This window comes from Mauremys reevesii, linkage group 7, assembly GCF_016161935.1.
Source record: "Mauremys reevesii isolate NIE-2019 linkage group 7, ASM1616193v1, whole genome shotgun sequence".
NCBI lineage: Eukaryota > Metazoa > Chordata > Testudines > Geoemydidae > Mauremys > Mauremys reevesii.
In genome coordinates, this window is record NC_052629.1 from 64,462,728 (window position 1) to 64,485,088 (window position 22,361).

Genomic DNA, 22,361 nt, shown 5'->3' on the forward strand with positions numbered 1-22,361 from the left:
AGCAGTAGTGCTAACTACCCTGATGTATGCCAGTGAGACTTGGACTGTATACAGGAGGCACACTAGGCAACTGAACCACTTCCACATGACTTGCCTCCGCAGACTTCTGAGGATCCGGTGGCAGGATAAGGTGCCAGATACAGAAGTCCTCTCCAGAGCAGGCCTGCCGTCAATTTATACTCTGCTTATGAAAGCCCAGACACGCTGGGCAGGCCATGTTGTAAGGATGCCAGACCACCGCATCCCCAAGCAGCTCTTTTATGGTGAGCTGTCTCAAGGAAAGCGATCGCACGGGGGACAAAAGAAGCGATACAAAGACACGCTGAAAGCCTCTCTTAAGTCCCTGGATATTGACATCACCTCCTGGGAAAGCCTGGCACAAGACCGATCGACATGGCGTACGCTGATCCATCAAGGCTGCCAGACATCTGAAGCCAGAAGGATAACTATAGCACAAGAGAAGCGAGCACTCCGTAAAGCCAGAGCTGTAAATGTAGTAACAGTGGTGCACATGTCTGCCCGAAATGTGGCAGAACATTTCGTGCCCGTATTGGCCTTATCAGCCACCTGCGGACGCACTGTGGACAGCTCACAACCTGCTAGATGTCAAGGTCTTCTTCGAAAACGATGGACGAACATCATCTGTCCCTAGAGGAGGAGAGTGAAGGCGAGGCAAGATTATGATGATCAACAGATGGTTCAGGCAGTGGTGCTATAAGGAGGGCTTTGGGATGTTTGACCACTGGGAGCCATTCACGGTCAGAGGACTGTTCTCATGGGATGGGCTCCACCTAAGTAGGGAGGGAAATAGACTTCTGGGATGGAGGTTGGCACAACCAATTAAAAGATCTTTAAACTAGGAATTTGGGGAGATTGTTGGGAGATGCTTATGTAATCTCCATAAGTCAAACTCAAATAGCTTAATGGGACCAAATTGGTGGGACTAACCAAAAGAAGGCTGAAGGGAGATATGATTGCGCTCTATAAATACATCAGAGGGATAAATACCAGGGAGGGAGAGGAATTATTGGAGTTAAGCGCCAATGACAACACAAGAACAAATGGATATAAACTGGCTATCAATGAGTTTAGGCTTGAAATTAGGTGAAGGCTTCCAACCATCAAAGGAGTGAAGATCTGGAACAGCCTTCCAAGGGGAGCAGTGGGGACAAAAAACCTAACTGGCTTCAAGGCTGAGCTTGATAAGTTTATGGAGGGGATGGTATGATGGGGCTGCCTACAATGGTAAGTAGCTGATCTGCAACTGCTGGCAGCAAATATCTCCAACAGCCAGTGATGGGACGCTAGAGGGGGAGGGCTCTGAATTACTACAGAGAATTTTTCCCAGGTGTCTGGCTGGTGGATCTTGCCAAAATGCTCAGGGTCCCACTAATCGCCATGTCTGGGGTCAGGAAGGAATTTTTCCCTCAGTCAGATTGGCAGAGACCCTGGGGGGGTTTCGCCATCCTCTGCAGCATGGGGCACTGGTCACTTGCAGGTTTAAACTAGTGTAAATGGTGAATACTCTGTAACTGGAAGTCTTTAAATCATGATTTGAGGACTTCAGTAACTCAGCCAGATGTTATGGGTCTATTACAAGAGTGGGTGGGTGAGGGTCTGTAGCCTGCAATGTGCAGGAGGTCGATTAGATGATCATGATGGTCCCTTCTGGCCTTTTAGTCCTGGGGGGGGGGCAAATTATAGGCATGAAAGGTTATTGGTTTCCACAGACATTTTTTGCTTCAGCTAAAGAAAAGAGGAGTGGGCATGATATTTACTAAACACGTAACTTTTCAGATGAAAGATCAATTTAAGGATAAAGAGGGATGGATTATCTTATTAATAACAGTGGCTCAGTGTATGCTCCCAACCAAAGCAAAAAAAAACATTTTTAAGGACTTCTTTAAAATACAGCAATGCTTTGGGGAAGCGGAAATTATACTTGGAGGAGACTTTAGTTGCACATTGATTCTTATTGGTACAGATGGGATAAAAAAACAAGGTGGCTAGGGATGTAGGTGTAGCATTGACTTCCATGTGCCAACAACTGAATCTTTCAGTTTGCTGGAGAGAAGACACTCAGGGTACGGAATTACATATTTCATTCACACCCTCATCAGTTATATACTAGAATAGATTTAATGTTAATCTCAAATCCTTAATGAAGCAGACAAGATCTGCAGAAACTGGCACCATTACATGGTCAGATCATGCACCATTAGAAATAATATTTGATGGCTGGGATGGTTCCCACAAATCACTTTTGGGAAAATGAACTGCTTACTTCTCCAGGACAAAGGTCGAGTTGCAGCCGTTGTTCAATATTTTCAAATAAATGATACCAACAATATAAAAAGAGGTCTTCTTTGGGAGGCAGATGAAGCAATATTTAGGGGCCAGTTTATAAGCAGAACCTCTCAACTGAAAAAAGAAAGTGCTCAAGAAAAAATAAAACTAGAACAGGAGATACAAAGTTTAAAAGACATTCATAAAAACATAGGTTCAAAAAAAGCATATCCACAACTAACTAATATGAAGGGGAAATTGAGTACGCTGATGACAGATGCCACTGAAAATGCTCTTAGGTATTCAAAGCAGATGTTTTATGAAAAAAAGGGAATAAATGTGATAAACTCTGGGCTCAAAAGCTTAAATGGATTAAAGATCAAATATTATTCCACTAATTAAAAACAATCAGTAAAGGATAATTACACACCCTAAAGACATATGTGCTACTTTTACTACTTACTATAAAAGCCTCTATACCTCAGATACTCCAAATTCTGAAGTTATTGAAAAATATCTGGAAGTTTCAGACTTGCCAAATATAAAAAACTTGATAAAGAAACTTTAGATAAAGAAATAGAAGAAGAAGAAGAAATTTTAGATGCAATAGCAAATATCAAAAGTCGTAAAAATCCAAAACCTTAGTGGCTTCCCAGCTGAATTTTACGAAGTATTTAAGGAGGTATTTGTGGGTCCCTTTTAATGTTTTCTGTTAGGGAAGGAACTTCAACAACCTATGGAAGAAATTGAGGTTATTTACTGTAACTGGAAGTTCTTTGAGATGTGTGGACTCTATCTATATTCCACACATGGGTATGCATGCACGCCATGTGCCTGAGTCCAGAAATTCTTACAAGCAGTGTCTGTTGGCCCGCACATGCGCCATAGATCTCCTCATACTCCCTACTGAGAGTAAAAGAGACAATGAGGGTCAAACTTGTCCAGTTCCTCTTCTTATTGCAATCTCACATGATCTGAAGCAGAGGGGATGAAGGGAAAGTAGTAGAATTCAGATGGGGACCACACATCTCAAAGAACTTCCAGTTATAGTACATAACACCCATTTCTTCAAGAGACAGTCTCTATGTGTCTTCCACCAATGGGTGACTGGCAAGCAGTGCTCAGACTAGAGGTGGGTGTGAGGAAGCTTGTAGCAAAGATGCTTGCACCACTGCAGGTTCCACTGCTGCATCCACAGCCAAGGCATGAACTAAAGCGCAATGTGTCATGAACGTGTGGACAGAACTCTAAGGAGCTGCCTTGCAGGTGTCTTGTCACATAGGGATGCCCTGGAGGCAGCCTGCACTCTCATGGAGTGAGCTGGGGAACTATGGGGAGGGATTTTTGCTACCTTGTAGCACTGTAAGATGCATCCTGAACCCACTTAGAAATCTTCTGGGAGGATGTAGCTTGTCCATGTGATCTTTCTGCAATGGTGATAGACTGTCTCAGTGATTTTCTATAAGGTTTGGTCCATTGCAAGTAGAGGTAAGTGAATACTTTGATTGATGTGGAACTCAGAAACCACCTGAGGGAAAAACTTAGGATGTAGGTGAAAAGGGACCTTTTCTTTGTGAAAAAGAGTCCACCAGGATGGCTCTGAGCTCACCAACCCTCCTGGCTGAAGTGGCAGCCACAAAAATGCCACCATGTTGGACAGGTGGGGGCATGGAACATGTTCAAGGAGGGGGTGAGGAAGGGAGGAAGTCCTGACAGGACGAGATTAAGGTCCCATTGAGGGGTGGGAAGACTGGTGGGAAGGAGGCCTCCTTTAGGCCATTCATATTGGGTGGGTAAGATGGAACATCGGGGGATCATCCCTGAGGGGGGGAGGGACCAATAACTGCACTGTGAGCAGGTGGCTGCGCATTAATTAAGGAGAGAAAGAAAGAAGAAAAAAGAAGAAGATTAAAAAAAATGAATGAATGTGTGGCAGTGAAGAATGTTGGTGGAGTTGTGCCCAGGCCAAGAAATGTCTCCATTTGGCCAGGTAGCAGTTTCTAGTAGAACCTTTCCTACTTTGGTTAATGATAATTTGAACAGGGGCCAAACATGAGCATTCTGTCTGATGCCCATCCAAACACCAGGGCATGAGGTGGAGAGGAGGGAGCTGGGCTGGGGGATCTTTCTCTCTTCTCTAGCTAGGAGTAGGAGATCAGTCAGGGGGGGGGGCAGCTAGGGCAAGGAAAAAGTTCCAAGTTCATGAATCAGAAGGACCAGTACCAGTAGGGTGCTAAGAGAATACTGATGACTATCTGTTAATCTTCTTCCCTACCCCTAAGGAAGCAAGGGGGAAGGGGAAAAAGGCATATCTGTGGTTGTTTTGACACACAGCAGCAGCATCACTTTGGGAGCCATTACCCATGGCTCCTGCCTGTGGATAATGGAAAGCTTCCTTTCTGGTTGTATGGGGAAAAAGAGGGTCTATTGTGGGTGTGTCTCTGTTGTTTAATATCTTGTTTTAGGTTGTTGTGTATCTCCCACTCATGGGGCCAAGAAAGTCTCTCTTAGTCTGCTGCCTGGGGGGGAGTTGTGGATATCCGGAAGGGTAAGCAGCCTGTATCATGATACGGTTCCTGATGTACCAGTTCCATAGTCTGATGGCTTCCAGGCAGAGGGAATGAGCTCTTGCCCCTCCCTTATTATGTAAACCACAGTGCTGATATAGTCTGACATTATCTGTATATGGAGTGAGTGTATGAGCAGGAGGAAGGCCTCGCACGTAAGACAGACTGCCCTCAGTTCCAGTATGTTGATGTGTAGTCTGGCCTCTTGTGGGGTCCTGGTGCCCTTAGCAATATCATTGTCCAAGTGAGCACCTGACCATAGGTCACAATGGTGGCTCTGTGGGTGGGAGAGTGGAAGGGAACTCCCACCATGATCTTTCCTGGGTTCGACCACCTGGGTTCGACCACCAGGCAATGGAGCAGATAACTCTGGTGGGAATGGGCTCCTTGTCCAGTTGATAGATTGAGTGGAGCCAGGTTTGCAGGCACTGCAAGTGGAGCGTGGTGAATGGTGTCAGGTAGATGCATGTGGCTATGAGGTCTAACAGTGAAAGGCACCTGTGCACTTTAGTTCCTGGTCTGCAGGTAGTGCGTGAAACAAAGATGCTCATTCTATGAAATCTGATTGCAGGGAGGAATGCTCTTGCGGAAACCAAGTATAAAATTGCCCCTATAAGGTTTATCGACATCGTGGGTGACAAAACGGATTATTCTCTAGTTATGTGAATGCCTAGGTCTGATGGAAGCTATATGAGGCATCTTGTTACCGACCTGACCTTCTGATGTGAGCAGCTTACCAGGAGCCAATCATCCAGGTCTGGCAATACAATATAGCTCTAGCGTCTCATCTGGGCTGCTACCACAGAGAAAACCTTTGAAATGACTCCAGGTGCCATAGCTTGTCCAAGAGGAGAGGATTTAAAACAGGACTTGTTTCTGGCCTACCATAAACCTGTGTGAAGAATGAATGTCCATATGAAAATATATGTCCTTCATGTTGAGAGTCGCAGACCACATCCCCTCCTGAAGGCAGGAGATTACTGCTGCCAATGGAATCATCTAGAATTTCATCTTTCAAAGGAAGATGTTGAGTTGCCAAAGGTCCAGGATGGGTCTCCACTCTCTGTCTTTTTTGGGGATTAAGAAATACAATGAGTAGAACCCCTTCTCTTGATTGTGAGAGTGGTCCCCAAAGTGGGACTGGGAAGGGGGTTTGTGAGGAGCAAAGGGGAGAAACTCTATGGAATACCCCTGACATATAATCTCCAAGACCCAACTGTCTGTCATGATCATCCTCCAGTTGTGTATGAAGAGTGTAAGATGGCCCCCAAAAATGACTAGAGAAGAGGTGGGTGGCCTCAGTGGTGGTAGGTGGGTCTCGACCAGTATGGCCCTTAGCAGGCAGTTGGAAGTAATTAGAGGCTGTGGCAGTAGAGGGGCTGAGGAGCAAGGCCTCTGAACCCTGTGGTACTTCCACGGAGGCTTGGCTGGGCCAGTAATAAGGTGCATGAGGAGGCAATGGTCTTAGACTATAAGATTGTCTCTGGTGTTTCCTCCTGGGGTCTGGAATATAAATCCACAGGAAATGCAGAGTCAATCTAGAGTCCTTTAATGAATGCGGAACTCATCCATTCTCTTGTTAAATAGATTTGACTCATCAAAGAGGAAGTCCTGGATGGTGTTCTGGACCTCCCTAGGAAACCTTGACAATTGGAGCCAAGTATCCCTCCTCATGACTAAGCCAGCACCCAGACTTCTAGAGGCTGTATCTGCTGCAACCACTGTTGCCCAGAGAGCTGCTTTTGCTATTAGATTTCCATCATCTATAAAGGACTGAAACTGGGCTCTGTCCTCTGTGGGAAGCTTCTCCTATGAAGTTTGCAAGACTGGAATAGTTGTTAAAGTCGTATTTTGCTAACACAGCCTATTAGTTAGCAACACAAAATTGCAGGCCTGCGGAGGAGAGGATCTTCCTCCCCAGGAGTTCCAGTCTCTTCTGTTGGGTGGTCCTTTGATCGTGTGGCTGAGCCCTTTCTGTACCTGCCTGTACCACCAGTGAGCTAGGAGCAGATCTCTCAGCAGGAACGAAAAATCTCTCTTCTCTGTTCTCTTCAGGGTACGGGCACACGATACTGGAGTGTGCCATACCACTCCAGCCAGTTCTAGGATGGCCTTATTAATCAGGAGGGCCACCTTATTCCTTCCCTGAAGTTGCAAGGTATCCAGAAGCCAGTGTTGAGGGTCCTGGACCTCCTCTACTGGGATTTGGAGGTTGTTGGCAACTCTTTGCTGTAGCTCCTGGTACTGACGGGGTCATCCAGTGGAGATGTAGGAGTGACTGCTTCATCTGGGGATCATGAGGAGACACTCATCGGAACCATTAGTACCTGCAGATCTGGGTCACTGTAGCAGGGTGGATCCCTGCTCCCGGTTTTAAGGGGTTTAAAAGCGGCTTGGCAGGGCTTGAGAGCTGCTGCTCTCAAGCTGGGCTGATTGGGGAAGTAGCCGCAGCTGGGCCACACCCCAATCAGGCCACAGCTGGCCCCTATAAAAGGCTGTGAGCCAGGAGCCCAGTCAGTCTCTCTCTCTTTCTAGAGGGAGATGGGCCTGGCTGCCGGGAACTGAGACAAGGTACCTAGGGTGAAGCAGGGCTGGGGAAGGCTGAGGAGCTGGGGAAGCTCCAGCCTAGAAAGCCCCAGGCTGCGGCCTAGCAGAGGGCAAAAGGTACTGGGGGTTGCAGGGGGCAACCTAGGGGTAGGCCAAGGCAGCAGGTCCAAACCCCCTTTGCTGATGATGAATGCTGGCTACTGCAGTCTGCCCCAGCGAACGGGGGCTAGATAGAGACTGGGCAGTAGCCACTACTGAGGCGAAGTGGGGATAGGAGGTGGGGGTTCCCCTGGGAAGGGGAAACCCAGTTAAAGGTTAAAGGGGCACCGGGGTCCTGGGAGGGACACGGGGGCCAGTAGCAAACAGGTGGATCACCGGCCTGCAGAGGGTGCTCCAGGGCTGGAAAGAGCTAATTCCCGAGGATGACCAGCAGGAGGCGCCGCAGGGGTGAGTCGAACCCATTACAGTCACCTTCTTCTTCCTTCTACACCGACAGACACAGTGAGCAGGGCCCAGCTGCCTGCTATAAGGATCATCATAAGGAAAGAGAGATTGGTTTGTTGCAGGGAACCCCAAGTGAATTGGTACCAGTGGTCCCTAGAGGAGTCATAGCAAAAATAGTGAGCATACTCCTTGTATATTTGTCAGGGCTTGACTGTCTCCATGGAGATACCAGAGTGGCTAGCATATCTGACTCATCTGAAAACTGCTCCACTGGTAGCAGTCAGGACCAGAGCACTCCTGACAAGAGGGTTGGAGATGAAACAGCTCCTGGGACACTGACATAGACTCCTCCTCTGGAGTAACAACATCCCGCAAGAGGGCCAGGCCAGAGAGAAGTGAAGACTGTCAATAAGGGAGAAACATGTGTTATGTAAGTGTCCATATAGCCTGGTGTCCAAGAGATTCCAGTAGTCCATGGCAGCAGGGCAGTCCTTGGATGAATGAGGTGGTACTGACAATGGTGGATAGAGCCATTGAACATTGGTCCTTACACTTCAGTACCCAGATGACTGATGGAACTGGTGGATCTGTCTTTTTAAATGCTTTGCCCTCCAATCTGGGGGTCTTTAGTAGGGCCAGCCCTCAGGTTCCATGCATGAAGTCTCCATGGTAGTGCCCTCTTCCCTCATGGTTAGCCCTAGAAGAAGAGTCTTTGGGGTTAAGTGGTGGAGGCTCTGCTCCTAGGCACGTGCTTGGAGGGCACTGCTGGTTAGTTGAGACCTCTGTACGGCGTATGTGCAGGCCAACGGACACCGCTTGGAAGAATTTCCTGACTCAGGTGAGAATGTATACCCATGTATGGAATACACATAGGGACCATCACTCAAAGAAGCTATTGTTGTTCTATCCTAAAGATGGAAAAGACCCTACCATATGCAGTTCTTATAGGCTCATATCACTGCTGAATCATGACAGATTTTAGCAAAAATACTAGCTAGCCGATTGCTCTTGGTTTATATAAGCTCAGATCAAACTGGGTTAATTAAGGATAGACAATTTCAAACAATATTCGAAGGCTCCTTGGAATCATCCATAACGCTAGAGCAAAGAAAGATCCATTTCTTTTGTTATCATTTGATGCAGAGAAAGCCTTTGGTAGAATAGAGTGGAACTTTCTGTTTCAAGTCCTGTCCTGTGGGCATCGGTCCCCAGTTCCTTAAAATGCTCTTCACACCAGCCCAAAAGCAGCTGTGTGAGTTAATGGACTTAAATCTCCATTTGAATTATGCAGAGGAACTAGTCAGGGATGTCCATTGTCTCCTTTCTGCCCTAGCCATGGAGCCTTTTGCACAGAGGATAAGGAATAATGCATATATCACAGCAATAAAACTTGCAGGAACACATCCAAAAATAGCTTTATTTGCAGATGATGTAATACTATATTTATCTGAATGAAATATTTCCCTAAAATTAGTATATAAAGAAATCCAGGACTTTGGGAAAGCATCTGGATTTACAGTAAATTATGCCAAATCTGAACTGTCAGCCTTAAATTTGCCAGACTTGAGAAGTCATTCCTCCAGAAAACATTTGGATACAAATGGGCAACAAATTCTATAAGATACCCAAGAACAGTCACATTGGATCAGAACAATGGTCCATTTAGCCCAGCATTCTTCAGAGGCAATGAACAGAACTGGGCAATTTTGAGTGATACATCCTCTGTTGTCCAATCCCAGCTTCCGGCAGTTGGAGGTTTAGGGGCACCCGGAGCATCTTGGAATTCATATCTTAAGCAACCTAGACAGGGTTTACTATCTAAATATCAAACCACTACTTCAGCAAATGAAAAAAGATCTGGAGTGCTAGGGCTAATATGCAATTTCTTGGTTGGGAAGAACAGCCACAGTCAAAATGAACATTTTCCAAGGATATTTTTCTTGTTTCAAAAGCTTCCTGGTAATCAAACTAGATAAAACCAGCAGGAATACAGAGGATGTTGTTAGAATTTATATGGACTAAGAAAAGACCAAGAGTGAGTCCAGATACTTTGTACTGACCCATTAAACAGGGTGGACTAACTGTTCCAAATATTCTATCCAACCAGACAGTAGTACAAAGCAGTAGTTGACTGGGGGCACTCTAAACCAGCCAGACACTGGGTCTTTATTGAACAAGAAAATTGTGGCAATGTAAGCTCTGCTAGACTACCATGGACTAATAAAAAAAATCACATGCTCCAGAAATGTGTACACATTCTTTATCATAGGCTATGAGTTTGGGATGGAACTAGAGATGAAATAAATCATGTTACCTCACCAGTGACACCCATTACAAACAATACAAATTTTAATGCAAATCACGAACCGGAGATCTTAAAGACTTGAAAAGCCATAGAATATTCAGTTATTCAGCAAAGAAACTTTTCTAACTTATTTAGAGATCAAAACTAACTTTAACTGGACCACTCTCCTCTCCCAAGTACTAGTACTTTCAAGTTATGCATTATGTTTTTCAACTTTCTAGAAAAGCAGTTTTATACAGAAAGCTAACTTTAATAAAAGAAATGGGGTCTGCTCAATTAGGAACCAAACAAGTATAATTAATTTATTGATTGACATCTCTGCAGACAACTTTCCTAACAAAAAAATGTCCATATATGACACGGTAGAAAAAGGACGTGGATAGATAAATTACCACAGAGGAATGGGTTCTGATCTGGAAAAGTGGACCAGTAAACCTCAGTTTGTAGCACAATAAAAGAAAATTTATTTAAGATACTGTTTCAGCTCAAATGGGTTACACTATATACAGAGAGAGAGAGAGATTGAATGGGGATAAAAGGTCATGAAATTGTGGTGAAAGAGGAGATTTTATGCACATATGGTGGACATGTTCAGTCACTGAACAGTACTGGGATGAAATTCGTAACCAGATATCACCAACTGTTGGATATTTATTACCAAATGATCCCTACTGCTGGGCTATTGATAGCCTCCCTTGCAAAAAGAAAAATAGCCCAACCATAGAAGAATGGTTCAAAAAATATGGGCAGTTGTTATGGAAAAAGTAACACACTAGTTACATACCCAGCAAAATAGATAGGGGACAAATAGCTACTTAGATACTTAGTTACCATGTATTCACTATTCAGACAAACTACTTTCGTCTGCAAAAGAACCAGCACACCTGTACAGTTGTTTTTGTTTGGGGTATTTTTGTGGGTTTTTTTTATTTAACATTTGATAGACAGGCCTGATCTGTTAAATGTGTGTAATCAGAGAATTCACTGAATTTAATAAAATCACCAGAAATGATATGTCATGGGTAGTATAAAGGTGCTCAGTGTAATATGGTAAAACCCTGCTAAATAAAGAGATTCAATAATTATATTACTGAATAGTGTTTCTCTAAACACTGCTGTAATGATTACTGTATTGTCTCTGATATTTACATAGCTGGGATTTGTAAACCTGTTAAAACTTCCTAGATAAAGACATGGCTTAAAATTAAAAAGTGCCCTGTCACTGAAAGCAAAGGGCTGGAGCATGGCCCCTCACACAATGGCCTGGAACTGCAGCTTGGGGACACCACCTTCTCCCCATAGAGATCCCCTCCTCCACAGGACCAGCTCACAGTGACTCTGCCCCCTCTCCATAGAGATCACCTCCCCAATGGGACCAGTTCACAATGACTCCACCTTCGCCCCAAAGAGATCCCCCCCTCCGCCCCCAAAGACTGGCTCACAATGACAATGCCTCCTCCCAGTGGAGATTCCCTCCCACTCCAGCCCAGCTCACAATGACTCCACTCCACGCACAGACTCTCACACCTTTGGCACTGGGTGCTTCAGTTCCTTACTTTGGGCTGCAGGGCCTTTTCCCGTTCTCTGTCAGGCAATGCAGGTAGTCCCTCTGGAGGCCATTGTACTCAAAGCAGACATCAGGGGCCACCTGGGCCTCTGCAGGGACACAGAGAAGAGATGACACTGGAGTTTCACAAAGGCAAGCTAACCCGAGCCTGTGTGAGCAGCACCACACCTCATGGGGTGACACCTCTTCCCACCTTTCCCCCCACACCAGGTATATCGAAAACTTCCCCCACCACCCTCTTCCTCTGGCAGGTGACTCTGGGGCTCCCCCGTTCCCTCCACTCTACTGGGCACCTCCTAACCCACATCACCCCTCTGTCAGGAACTAGTGATAAAATAATGCCCATCCCTAGTGCCTTCCATCCAAGATCTCAAAGCTCTTCATAAACTTTAAGGCCACTACTTTCAGAAGCAGCCATAGGTTCTGGGAGCCTCCGATCTCAGGTGCCTGACTTAAGGTATTTTGAAGTGCCCAAACTTAGTGGCCAGGGTGGTTGATTTAGCATCACCAATCCCTCCTGCCCTGCATTCAGTGAAGTGGGGAAACTGAGTCACAGAGAGGCCAAGGAGACCTGGGCCCCCAGTCTATGTGCTGCAGCCTCAGCAATGGACGCACACTGAACTGCATTGGCATGAGCTCGCCTTGTGAGCATGGAGCTGAAGGAGCGCATGCAAAGAGCCATGTTACCTGCACCCCAGAGCGTGCGGCAGTGCTCGCTGTGCGAGGGGCACACCCCGTTGTAACAGTAGCCATTCCCATACTGGCACGGCACACCATTCTCTTGGAAGACATCCTCCGGGCACTCCGCTGAGAGGCCAGTGCAATGCTCAGGCAGATCACAGCTGTTCTTACTGGCACGACACAACACACCAGCAGCCTTCACCTTAGCAAACACAAACACAGTCCCCAAGGAACAGGGGTGGGGGAGGGGGCAGAAGGTGTTAGTGAGTGCCCATCAGTCAGGTTGCACCCTAGCCTTCCGCATTCCCTGGCTGGCTTGCTGATCTGGCAGAGTGGGAAGGGCTGATCCTGGTCCCACTGAAGTCAAGGCCAGTGTAGGGTCTGACCCATAGTCAGGGAACTACCTGGGGTTGGAGTTTGACTTTGGGGAGTTGTGCTAAGCCCTACCCTGCAGTCTTCAACATCAGATGGTCATAGGTGAATACTGCTGGCACCAGGAAAGTGAAAACACATCCTTAGCATGTGAGCTGGGCCTGGAGACATTCAACCACTTGTAATGTGACCCTTCCTCAGTGACTCATACCCAACCTGTTCACCTTAACGATTTGTACAATGTTGTCTAGAAGCAACTGAGTTCAGCTACCTTTTCTTAACCACAGAGTCACAGCTGTTAAGACCAGACAGGACCATTATGATCATCTAGTGTGACTTCCTGAACAACAGGAATGGCCACCAGTGATTCCTGTTTCAGAACCATATCTTGTGGTTCAGCTAGAAGATCTCTCGAACTGATTCTGTACTGATTTAAAGACTACAAATGATGGAGCATCTACCACGTTCCTACATCAGCTGTTCCAATGGTTAATTACCCTCCCTGTTAAAAAACTGAGCTTTATTTCTAGTCTGAATTTGTCTTTAGCTTCAGCTTCCAGTCATTGGATCTCATTCTGCCTTTGTCTGCTAAACTAAAGATCCCTCTGCAAAAGTCTTCTCCCAATGTAGGTACCAATAGACTGTGATCAAGTCACTTCTTAACCTTTTCTTGGGTAAATAAAATAAATTGAGCTTCCTAAATCTTTCCTTGGCCGGCAGGTTTTCCAGAACTCAAATCATTGTTGCGGCTCTTTTCTGAACCCCTTTCAATTTTTCAATACCCTTTCTGAAGTGTGGACATCAGGACTGGATGCAGGATACATTAATGCCATATGCAGAGATAACACTGTCTCCTTGCTACTGCTCAATATTCCCCTGCTTATACAGCCAATTATCACATTCACCCCCATAGGGTATGTCTACACTAGGTGTGATTTCCAGTTCAGGTAGAGATATGCATGTTAGCTCTGCTCAAGCCAGTGTGCTAAAAACAGAATTGTGGCTCCGGCAGCACAGGTGGTGGCTCAGGCTAGAAGCCAGAGTATGTATCCCTGGGGTCAGACGGGATTGTACTCCGATGGCTAGCCAGAGCTGCTGCCTGGTCACACAACTATTTTTAGCACGCGAGCTCATCTATCCACTTGGGCTGGGAATTATACATCTCAGCTCCTGTGCAAACATACCCCTAGGTACAGCATCACATTGACAGCTCATGTTCAGCTGGTTCCTATCACGACTCTAAGTCCCTTTTTTAGCCCTTGCTTTCCAAAAAGCAGCCCCCCCGCCCCAGGCTGTAAGCGTAGCCTACATTCAGTCAGTCAGTTTTTAATCCATTTAATTAGGGCTCCAATGCTATTGACTGGCAGCCTTTGGGACCCCCGGGACAAAGACCTTGACTCAGAGAGCTGTATGGTTGCTTTGGTGTAGCCAGGGGTTACCTGAGAAGCCAGACATGTTTGTTCACATCTGTGAGCATCCCAGTGGCTTCATACCTTTCTACCCAATAACCTGGCAGTAGCATGTGCATGTCAGGCTTACTTAAACTCTCACCTTGAGAAGAAATATGCTGACCATAAAGCCAGGAAATATCACATTCATGCACTCATGTGCTGGGCACTTTAGCAGGGCTGGGGAATTGGTCTCATTTCATTTCTTTGGGCCCTTTTCCCCAGTTGTCAATCAGCCAGACTCCCCCAAGGCAGTTCCTAGCAGACGTTGTCTGGAGACTGATTTTACCTTACACTGTTGGCAGCATTCTCCCATAGCACATTCTGCTCCGTCACTTAGTCGGCAGGTGGTGGCGTTGCAGCAGGGATCCCTGCATTCCTAACAAACAAACACAACATATGTGGGTTGGGGAGTGGATACACTGGGGATGAGAGCAGTGAGTCACCTGGAGAACCTCCTAAAATCAGCAACCCTTTGAACGTCACCAAGGGGGGCTCCTGCAAAAGGGCTGTGTACGTCTCCTGTTGTGTGGCACCACTGGGGGATGTGGGCAGAAATGGCACTATTTTCTCCTGTGAGTACACTGTGAAGTTACATGTATGGCACATTCCTACCCACACAGGAATCTGTTACTAGCTTCTGACTACGGACATAATTATTATAATCATCCTTAGCTCTTCTATAGCATGCTTTATCTATGGGCCCAAAGCACTATACAATGAAGGGGAAGTATTGTTATCCCCCTGTTACAGAAAAGATGTCAGAATAGCAGGCCAGCACCCTCCCAGGAAGACACAGCCAGTAACTGGGGGGAGCAGCTGGGAATAGATAAACAGCAGGTAACATCCTTCTGTGAGCACCAGGAGAACAAAACATCTGCCTATTGATCCTTGGATGACTCTGTGCTGCTATATCCCTCCTACTGACTTTCAGGCCAGGGATGAGAAAGACTGTGCTTTGCAGACTGGCTGCCCTGGAGTGATTTGCTTAATTGACTAGTTCAGAAATCTAAATCCAAACCTGGACACAAGATTACAAACTAAACACCATGGAAAGTTTTGAAACCCCACTTCTTCTATACTGCTTGCTAGAGAGGGCAGGGCTCCGGAAGCATAGAGGGTATATTGCCAAACCCTCTGCCCACTGGACGGAAAGGGTGCATTAAGAAGGATGTGAGTCACAGGAGAGAGATTTCAGAGTGGTAGTCGTGTTAGTCTGTATCAGCAAAAAGAATGAGGAGTACCTGTGGCACCTTAGAGACTCCTTGTTCTTTTTACAGGAGAGAGAGAGAAGACAGGCATGGCCTGGAGAGGTTTCTGCAGTCAGTGCTCCTTGACCAAATTCCTGGTATTAATCAGAAAGATACCAAAGATCTGCAAAAGATTTGGGCAGCTGCTGAAAACAGGCAGCTGAGCAGGAAGTGCTAGAGGGAACTTCTATCTTATCTACCAGAGTGTGCAGCACAGAGCCTCTGCACTGGTGGGAATGGACAGAATACAGAGTCATTCTGAATAGTTATTTTTATTAACATGGGAAAAATATACAGGAGGGCTTGGCCTGAAACTGGCTGGAGACAACTCTAAGCGTTAATGCCACAACTCCTGACAATTATCTGTGACTGACTGTGGTAAAATTCACAAACTTTGGGGCATTTCTGCACAATTCAGAAATATCCAGCACCCACTCAAATGCACACGAAGAGCAAATAATAAGAGCCCACAAACAACAGCAACCAAAACTCGGCACTTCTACTTGTGAAGAGATTAAGGAACCAGTTTATTGGACCAATTCTAGTTACATACAGAAAGGGGACCTGCAAAGGAAAAGAAAGTGGATATACACCCTTCATGGATTCCTGGGGCTGGAACTCACATTTTCTGTACCAAATTAATGATATCCAGTTAAATCCATGCAATGCCTTGTCAGTTATCCTGGTATGAAATGCCTTATACCAGTATCGCTTTTTCTTGGTTATGGAAATAAATGATACTGCTGTAATGGTGTAATGAGGCAGAGTGGCCTCATTCCGAGGCAGAGGGGGGTTAACTCACCCTGCTGGACTCAGCTAACCGTGCACCATCCCCTTCGCAGAAACTGCAGGGGTGGAACAGGCAGTATAAGAGTAGGCTCCTGCAGTTCAGCTGGAGCCAGACCAGGGAAAGAGCCAGAAGTTCTTCCCAGGGGGCTGAACCGCCAGCGGAGCCCATGATAGGCTGTGGCGGGCGATAACTCTCTGGAGCCAGTTTGGAGAGAAGACAAACCACTGTCCCAGGAGGCTGAGAAACCTGAAGAGGGAGTGGAGAGCGAGCTGCTCGTGAGCTGGTAACAAAGTCCTAGTGGCTGCAGTGCTGCCCCACCAGACACCGGTAGGAAGAAGCCCAGGGAAATGAGACATTGGTCCTGTTGTGGCACCGGGAGGCGAGGTAGTGAACCCATGTTCCCCTGCCAACTCCGCGACAGGATCACCCGTTGCTTCTAGGGCCCTGGACTGGGACCCGGTGGAGCAGGGTGGGCCTGGGTCCTGCTAACTCCAGCCCTGCACTCGGGGCAGGTCGAGCGCTAGCCCTTAGGCCAGGAGGCCTGAGTTATAGACTGTTTGCCTGCTCAGTCCTCATCCAGGAGGCCTGGCCTATTACTTGCTCTGTTGCCCAGCTGCCAGCCAGTATACATGACAGACCAACCCAGAGTGAGCACTGATTCCCTGATGATGCCCTGCTACATGCACCTTCATACCACCTGTGATGGGGTGTTCACCCCACACCCAAGTGGAAGGGATAAATGGAGGCCAGATGGGCCAATTAACCTACTGTATTGGAGGCTAAGAAGAAAGTCCTAATTAGAGGAACTGGCTCACCAGTGCAGCAACAGGAGAGGCCTATATAAAGCCAGGTAGCTGGCTGCAGAATGGGGTGGCTGTTGCTGGGAAAAGCTGCAGGGAAGTAGGCTGCAGTCACTCACTGAGTGGAGGGAGTTGGAGGCTGGCAAACCCAGAGAGGTTGGGATCCAGCAAGGTAGGAAGAAGCCACGAAAATGGCAGCAAGAGGTAAGACTGTGGCTGTTTGTTATGAGGTCCATGGGATGGAACCCAATGTAGAGGGCAGGTCTGGGTTCCCCTATCACCCACTGAGGAGTGGCAAAGGGCATTGAAAACACCAGCCAGAGAGCAGGTCTGGAAAGGCTGTGAAATCCCTGGAAGGGATGGACCTTAGTGACCTGGCCAGAGGGCCAAGCCACGAAGAGGAGAGTAAAGATCCAGGAGTGAGCAGGGCTGCAGAGTGAGAGAAGATGGGGGAGGACACCACCGGAGAGAGAACGCAAGACTGGCAGAGCTAATCCCCAGGACAGCCAGAGGGAGATGCTGCTAGCCACCATAACTCTGTTCACAGCAGGGATTGCACCACTTTGCTATATCAGTATTTATCAGTACAAAGATAAGATGCATCCCTGCCCTATATTATTTATGAAGACGGCATGAAAGATTCAACATCCTATCCTGTTAATGAAGGTGTGATACCACATCTCACACCAGAACTGTGCAGGGCAAAACCCTCTCTCCAGAGAACACTAGGACCCAGGCAGTGTCCCTCCCTCCCTCCCCAGTCATTTGAGGGTGAGGGATGTTCATGCTGAAATAAAACCCAACAAAATGCTGGCCCTAACCTTGCCTGGCCTCTGCCTGTGTGTCCAAATCCTTTCTCTACTCTATGTCATCTGCTCTGGTCAGACTGTGAGCTGTTTGGGACAGGGACTGTCCCTCACTAGGTGTATGCACAGTGCCTGGAACACTGAGACTCTGATCTTGGTTGAGGCCTTCAGGCACTGCTGTAATATACATAGTAAGAATCATATGCTCCATGTCAACCAGAAAGTCCTCAAACACAACTAGGGAAGCCAGATTTGCCATGTGTGAAGCTGAAACAAGCAGAAGAAACCACTGTTTATTAAAAACAAACAAACAAAACCAGCTTCTCTGGCCCTCTGTATCCAGCACAAAGAAGCAAAACCAAAGGGCAAAACATCTTTCACAAGTCACTTTTAAGCAGAAATATGTGCAACACTAAGTGAGGAACACAGGAAGGAAGCGTTATTCATCAGGCAACTACAGCAGCAGGGCTCTGGAAATCTGCTTGCAGCAACAAAAACAGCTCACTGGCTCTGGTCAGCTCATATGCAGCAGCAGGGCATATGGGTTCCAGATCAAATCCACAGTTCTGCTGCCACGCTTCCCTTCCCTTATTTAAAATCTCCCAGTGAGAGTCAACATACCTTGGGCGTCCCACAATCACACTGCTCCCCTCGCTCTAAAAACTGGTTTCCACAGACAGGCACCCCATACAGCTCATCAGCCTTGGGAATATTCAGTAAGCAGCTAGTCCGGGGATCACTTAGAAACGTCTGCAGGTCACTTACACTGCAGCTGCTGAAGTACTTTGGGTAAATCATGCTGGAGGGAAAGAAAAACAGGCATTATGGTAAACTGCACTTTCTGGGTAAAAGCTCCATTTACCAGCACTACCTGAACAACACCGTCCACCCCTTCACATCTAAAACATCTGTGAGTCTAACCTTCCAAAAAACATAAAGCTGAAGAAGAAAATGTCCATGAGGACTCAATCTGCTCTCACTAAAGTCCATAAGAGTGCTACCATTGATTTCAATGGAAGCGAGTACCTTAACTATTGGGGCACCAGCCTGATGCGTTCAATCCGAGCTCAATATGTACATTGGACAGTAATGCCCGACACCTATGGCCATTCTCTTTTTGTTTTCCTTACCCAACACTAGCTGCCATAACGCATCCTCCATCGGTCTTTGGGGCCAAGCAGCTGCATCCACCAACGTCTTCATCATGAGACATTCCCAGGTTGTGTCCCATCTCATGAGCCACGGTTGAGGCAGCTCCTATAGGATTCAAACTGTGGTCCTATGCAACAACAAGAAGGGTGCAGGCTAGTGAATACCAAATGCTTCAGTCCTATCTTTCTTAGGGTTTCTACCATGCCCATCATCGTAGTTTCTTGCCTGGTTCAATGTCAAGATAAATGTAGGCTGCTAGGTAAGAGACTGAAGGCCAGGGCCTCCATAGTAGCATTCTCTGACATGCTTGCAAGTGCAGGGCCAGTTAGACAGGCAGAACTGCAGGGTCTCAATGCATGGATGAGATGATGGAGGAGGGATTTAGGTTTATTAGGAACTAGGGAGCCTTTTGGGAAAGGATGAGACTATTCAGGAAGGGTGGGATCCACCTAAACCAAAATGAACCAGACTGCTGGCAGATAAAATTAAAAAGGTCATAGAGGAGTTTGCAAACTAAAGCCTAGGGGAAAACTAACAAATGCAGAGGAGCACACAGTTCAAATAGAGACATCTCTTAGGGGAGGATCTATTAAAAGGAAATCTCTATATCCTAGTAAAGAGGAAAGGATAGAAGTTTATAAAGTACAGATGGGAGCTGAAGAGAAACAGTCAAACGAAAAAAAGTCTCATTCAATTACATCACATGAAGGCAGACAACTAAATATTGACGAATTGTATAAGTGATTGTATACAAATGCTAGAAGTCTAAATACTAGAATGGGTGAACTTGAGTGCCTGGTATTATATGAGGATATTGATACAATTGGCATCACATAAACTTGGTAGACTGATGATAACCAATGGGACACAATAATACCAGGGTATAAAATATACAGGAATTACAGAGAAGGTCATGCTCGTGGGGAAGAGGCATTCTATGTAAAAGAAAGCATAGAGTCAAATATAGTAAATATCTTAAATGAATGAAACTGTACCATAGACACTCTATGGATAGAAATTCCATGTTTGAATAATAAGACTATAGCAGTAGAAATGTACTATCTACCACCTGACCAGGATGGTGACGGTGATTTTGAAATGCTCAGTGAGATCAGAGAGGCTATGAAACAGAAAACTCAATAATAAAGGAGGATTTGAACTACCTGCATACTGACTGGGATACATGTGACCTCAGGATGGAAAACAAATAAAATTTCTAGACACCATTAACGTAGGTTTCTTGAAGTAGATAGTCCTTGAACCCACAAGGAGAGAGGCAATTCTTGATTTAGTCCTAAGTGGCGCACAGGGTCTGGTCCAAGAGGTGAATATAGGTGAACTGCTCAGTCATAGCGACCATAATGTAATTAGATTTAACATTCTTGTGGGAGAGGAATACCAAAGAAGCCACCACCACAGAAGCCTTTAACTTCAAAAAGGGGAACTACACAAAAACAAGGAAGCTAGTTAAATGGAAATTAAAAGGAACAATCACAAGAGGGAAATATCTGCAAACTGCATGGACATTTTTAAAAAACACCATAATAGAGGCACAAATTAAATGTGTACAACAAAAAAATAAAATAATAAAAAAAATAGTAAGAGGACCAAAAAAATGACACTATGGCTAAACAACAGAGTAAAACAGGCAGTTAGAGTTAAAAAGGCATCCTTTACAAATCAGAAGTCAAATCCTACTAAGAAAAATTGAAAGGAACATAAACAAGTCAAGTATAAAAGTATAATTAGACAGGCTAAAAAATAATCTGAAAAGCTCCAAGCAAAAGACACAAAAACTAACAGCAATTTGTTTTTAAGTACATCAGAAGAAGGAAGCCTGCCAAAAAATCAGTGGGGCCACTAGACAATCAAGGTGCTGAAGGAGCACTCAAGGAAGACAAGGCCATTGTGGAGAAGCTAAATGAATTCTTTGCATCAGGTCTCAATGCAGAGGATGTGAGGGAGATTTCCACACTTGAGCCATTCTTCTTAGGTGATAAATCTGAGGAAGTGTCCCAGATTGAGGTGTCAGTAGAGAAGGTTTTGGAACAAACTGATAATTAAACAGTAGTAAGTCCCCACAGCCAGGTGGGATTCATCCAAGAGTTCTGAAGGAACTCAAATATGAAATTGTAGAACTACTAACTGTGGTATGCAGCCTATCGCTTAATCATCTTCTGTACCAGATGACAGGAGGACAGATGTGATGCCAACTTTTTTAAAATGCTCCGGAAGCGATCCTGGCAGTTACAGACTGGTAAGCCTAACTTCAGTACCAGGAAAACTGGTTGAAACTATAGTACAGAACAGATTTATCAGACACATAGATGAACACAATTTGTTGGGGAAGAGTCAACATGACTTTTACAAAAGGAAATCATGCCTCACCAATGTACTAGAATTCTTTAAAGGGGTCAACAATATTTGGACAAGGGTGATCCAGTGGATATAGTGTACTTGGACTTTCAGAAAGCCTTTAACAAGATCCCTCAACAAAGGCTCTTAAGAAAAGTAAGCAGTCATGGGATAAGAGGGCAGGTGCTCTCATGGATGAGTAACTGGTTAAAAGACAGGAAACAAAGGGTGGGAATAAATGGTCAGTTTTCAAAACGGAGAGAAGTAATTCGTAGTGCCCCCCAGGGATCTGTATTGGGACCAGTGGTGTTCAACTTAGTCATAAATGATCTGGAAAAAGGGGTAAACAGTGAGGTGGCACAGTTTCCACGTGATACAAAATTACTCAAGATACTGAAGTCCAAAGCAGACTGCAAAGAGTTCCAAAGGGATCTTAAAAACTGGGTGACTGAGCAACAAAATGGAGATGAAATTCAGTGTTGATAAATGCAAAGTAATGTACATTGGAAAACATAATCCCAACAATACATAAAAAAGTATGGGGTCTAAATCAGCTGTTACCACTCTAGTGAGAGATCTTGGAGTCATTGTGGATAGTTCTTTGAAAACAGCTGCTCAATGTGCAGCGACAGTCAAAAAAGCAAACAGAATGTTATGAACCATTGGGAAAGGGGTAGATAATAAAACAGTAAATATCAAAATGCCCAGGGCTTTGGAGCGGAGCCTGGGGCTGGAGCCCGGAGCAGCTCCAGAGCAGTGGAGCTGCAGGTTTTTGCCTGGAGCTGGAGTGGAGCCAGAGCACAGCTCCAAAGCCCTGAAAATGCCACTCTATAAATCCATGATATGACCATGCCTTGAATACTGCATGCAATTCTGGTTACCCCATCTCTAAAAAGATTTATTAGAAATGGTACAAACAAGGGGAACAAAAATGATTGGTGTTATGGAACAGCTTCCACATGAGGAGAGATTGAAAAGACTGGGACCGTTC

The 22,361-nt window shown here is 45.8% G+C and overlaps 1 protein-coding gene across 2 annotated transcripts in view; it reads right to left on the reverse strand.

Annotated features, from left to right (window-relative positions):
• ADAM8 (ADAM metallopeptidase domain 8) overlaps nucleotides 1-22,361 on the reverse strand; it is a 97,722-nt gene that overhangs the window by 18,775 nt on the left and 56,586 nt on the right. For both annotated transcript variants that reach the window (XM_039481657.1, XM_039481656.1), the window contains exons 11-15: nucleotides 18,994-19,142; nucleotides 18,485-18,662; nucleotides 14,507-14,596; nucleotides 12,404-12,599; nucleotides 11,706-11,805 (exon numbers count right to left, since the gene is read on the reverse strand). In XM_039481657.1, the coding sequence (XP_039337591.1) occupies nucleotides 11,706-11,805; nucleotides 12,404-12,599; nucleotides 14,507-14,596; nucleotides 18,485-18,662; nucleotides 18,994-19,142 (713 nt within the window). The remainder of the gene's footprint in view (nucleotides 1-11,705; nucleotides 11,806-12,403; nucleotides 12,600-14,506; nucleotides 14,597-18,484; nucleotides 18,663-18,993; nucleotides 19,143-22,361) is intronic.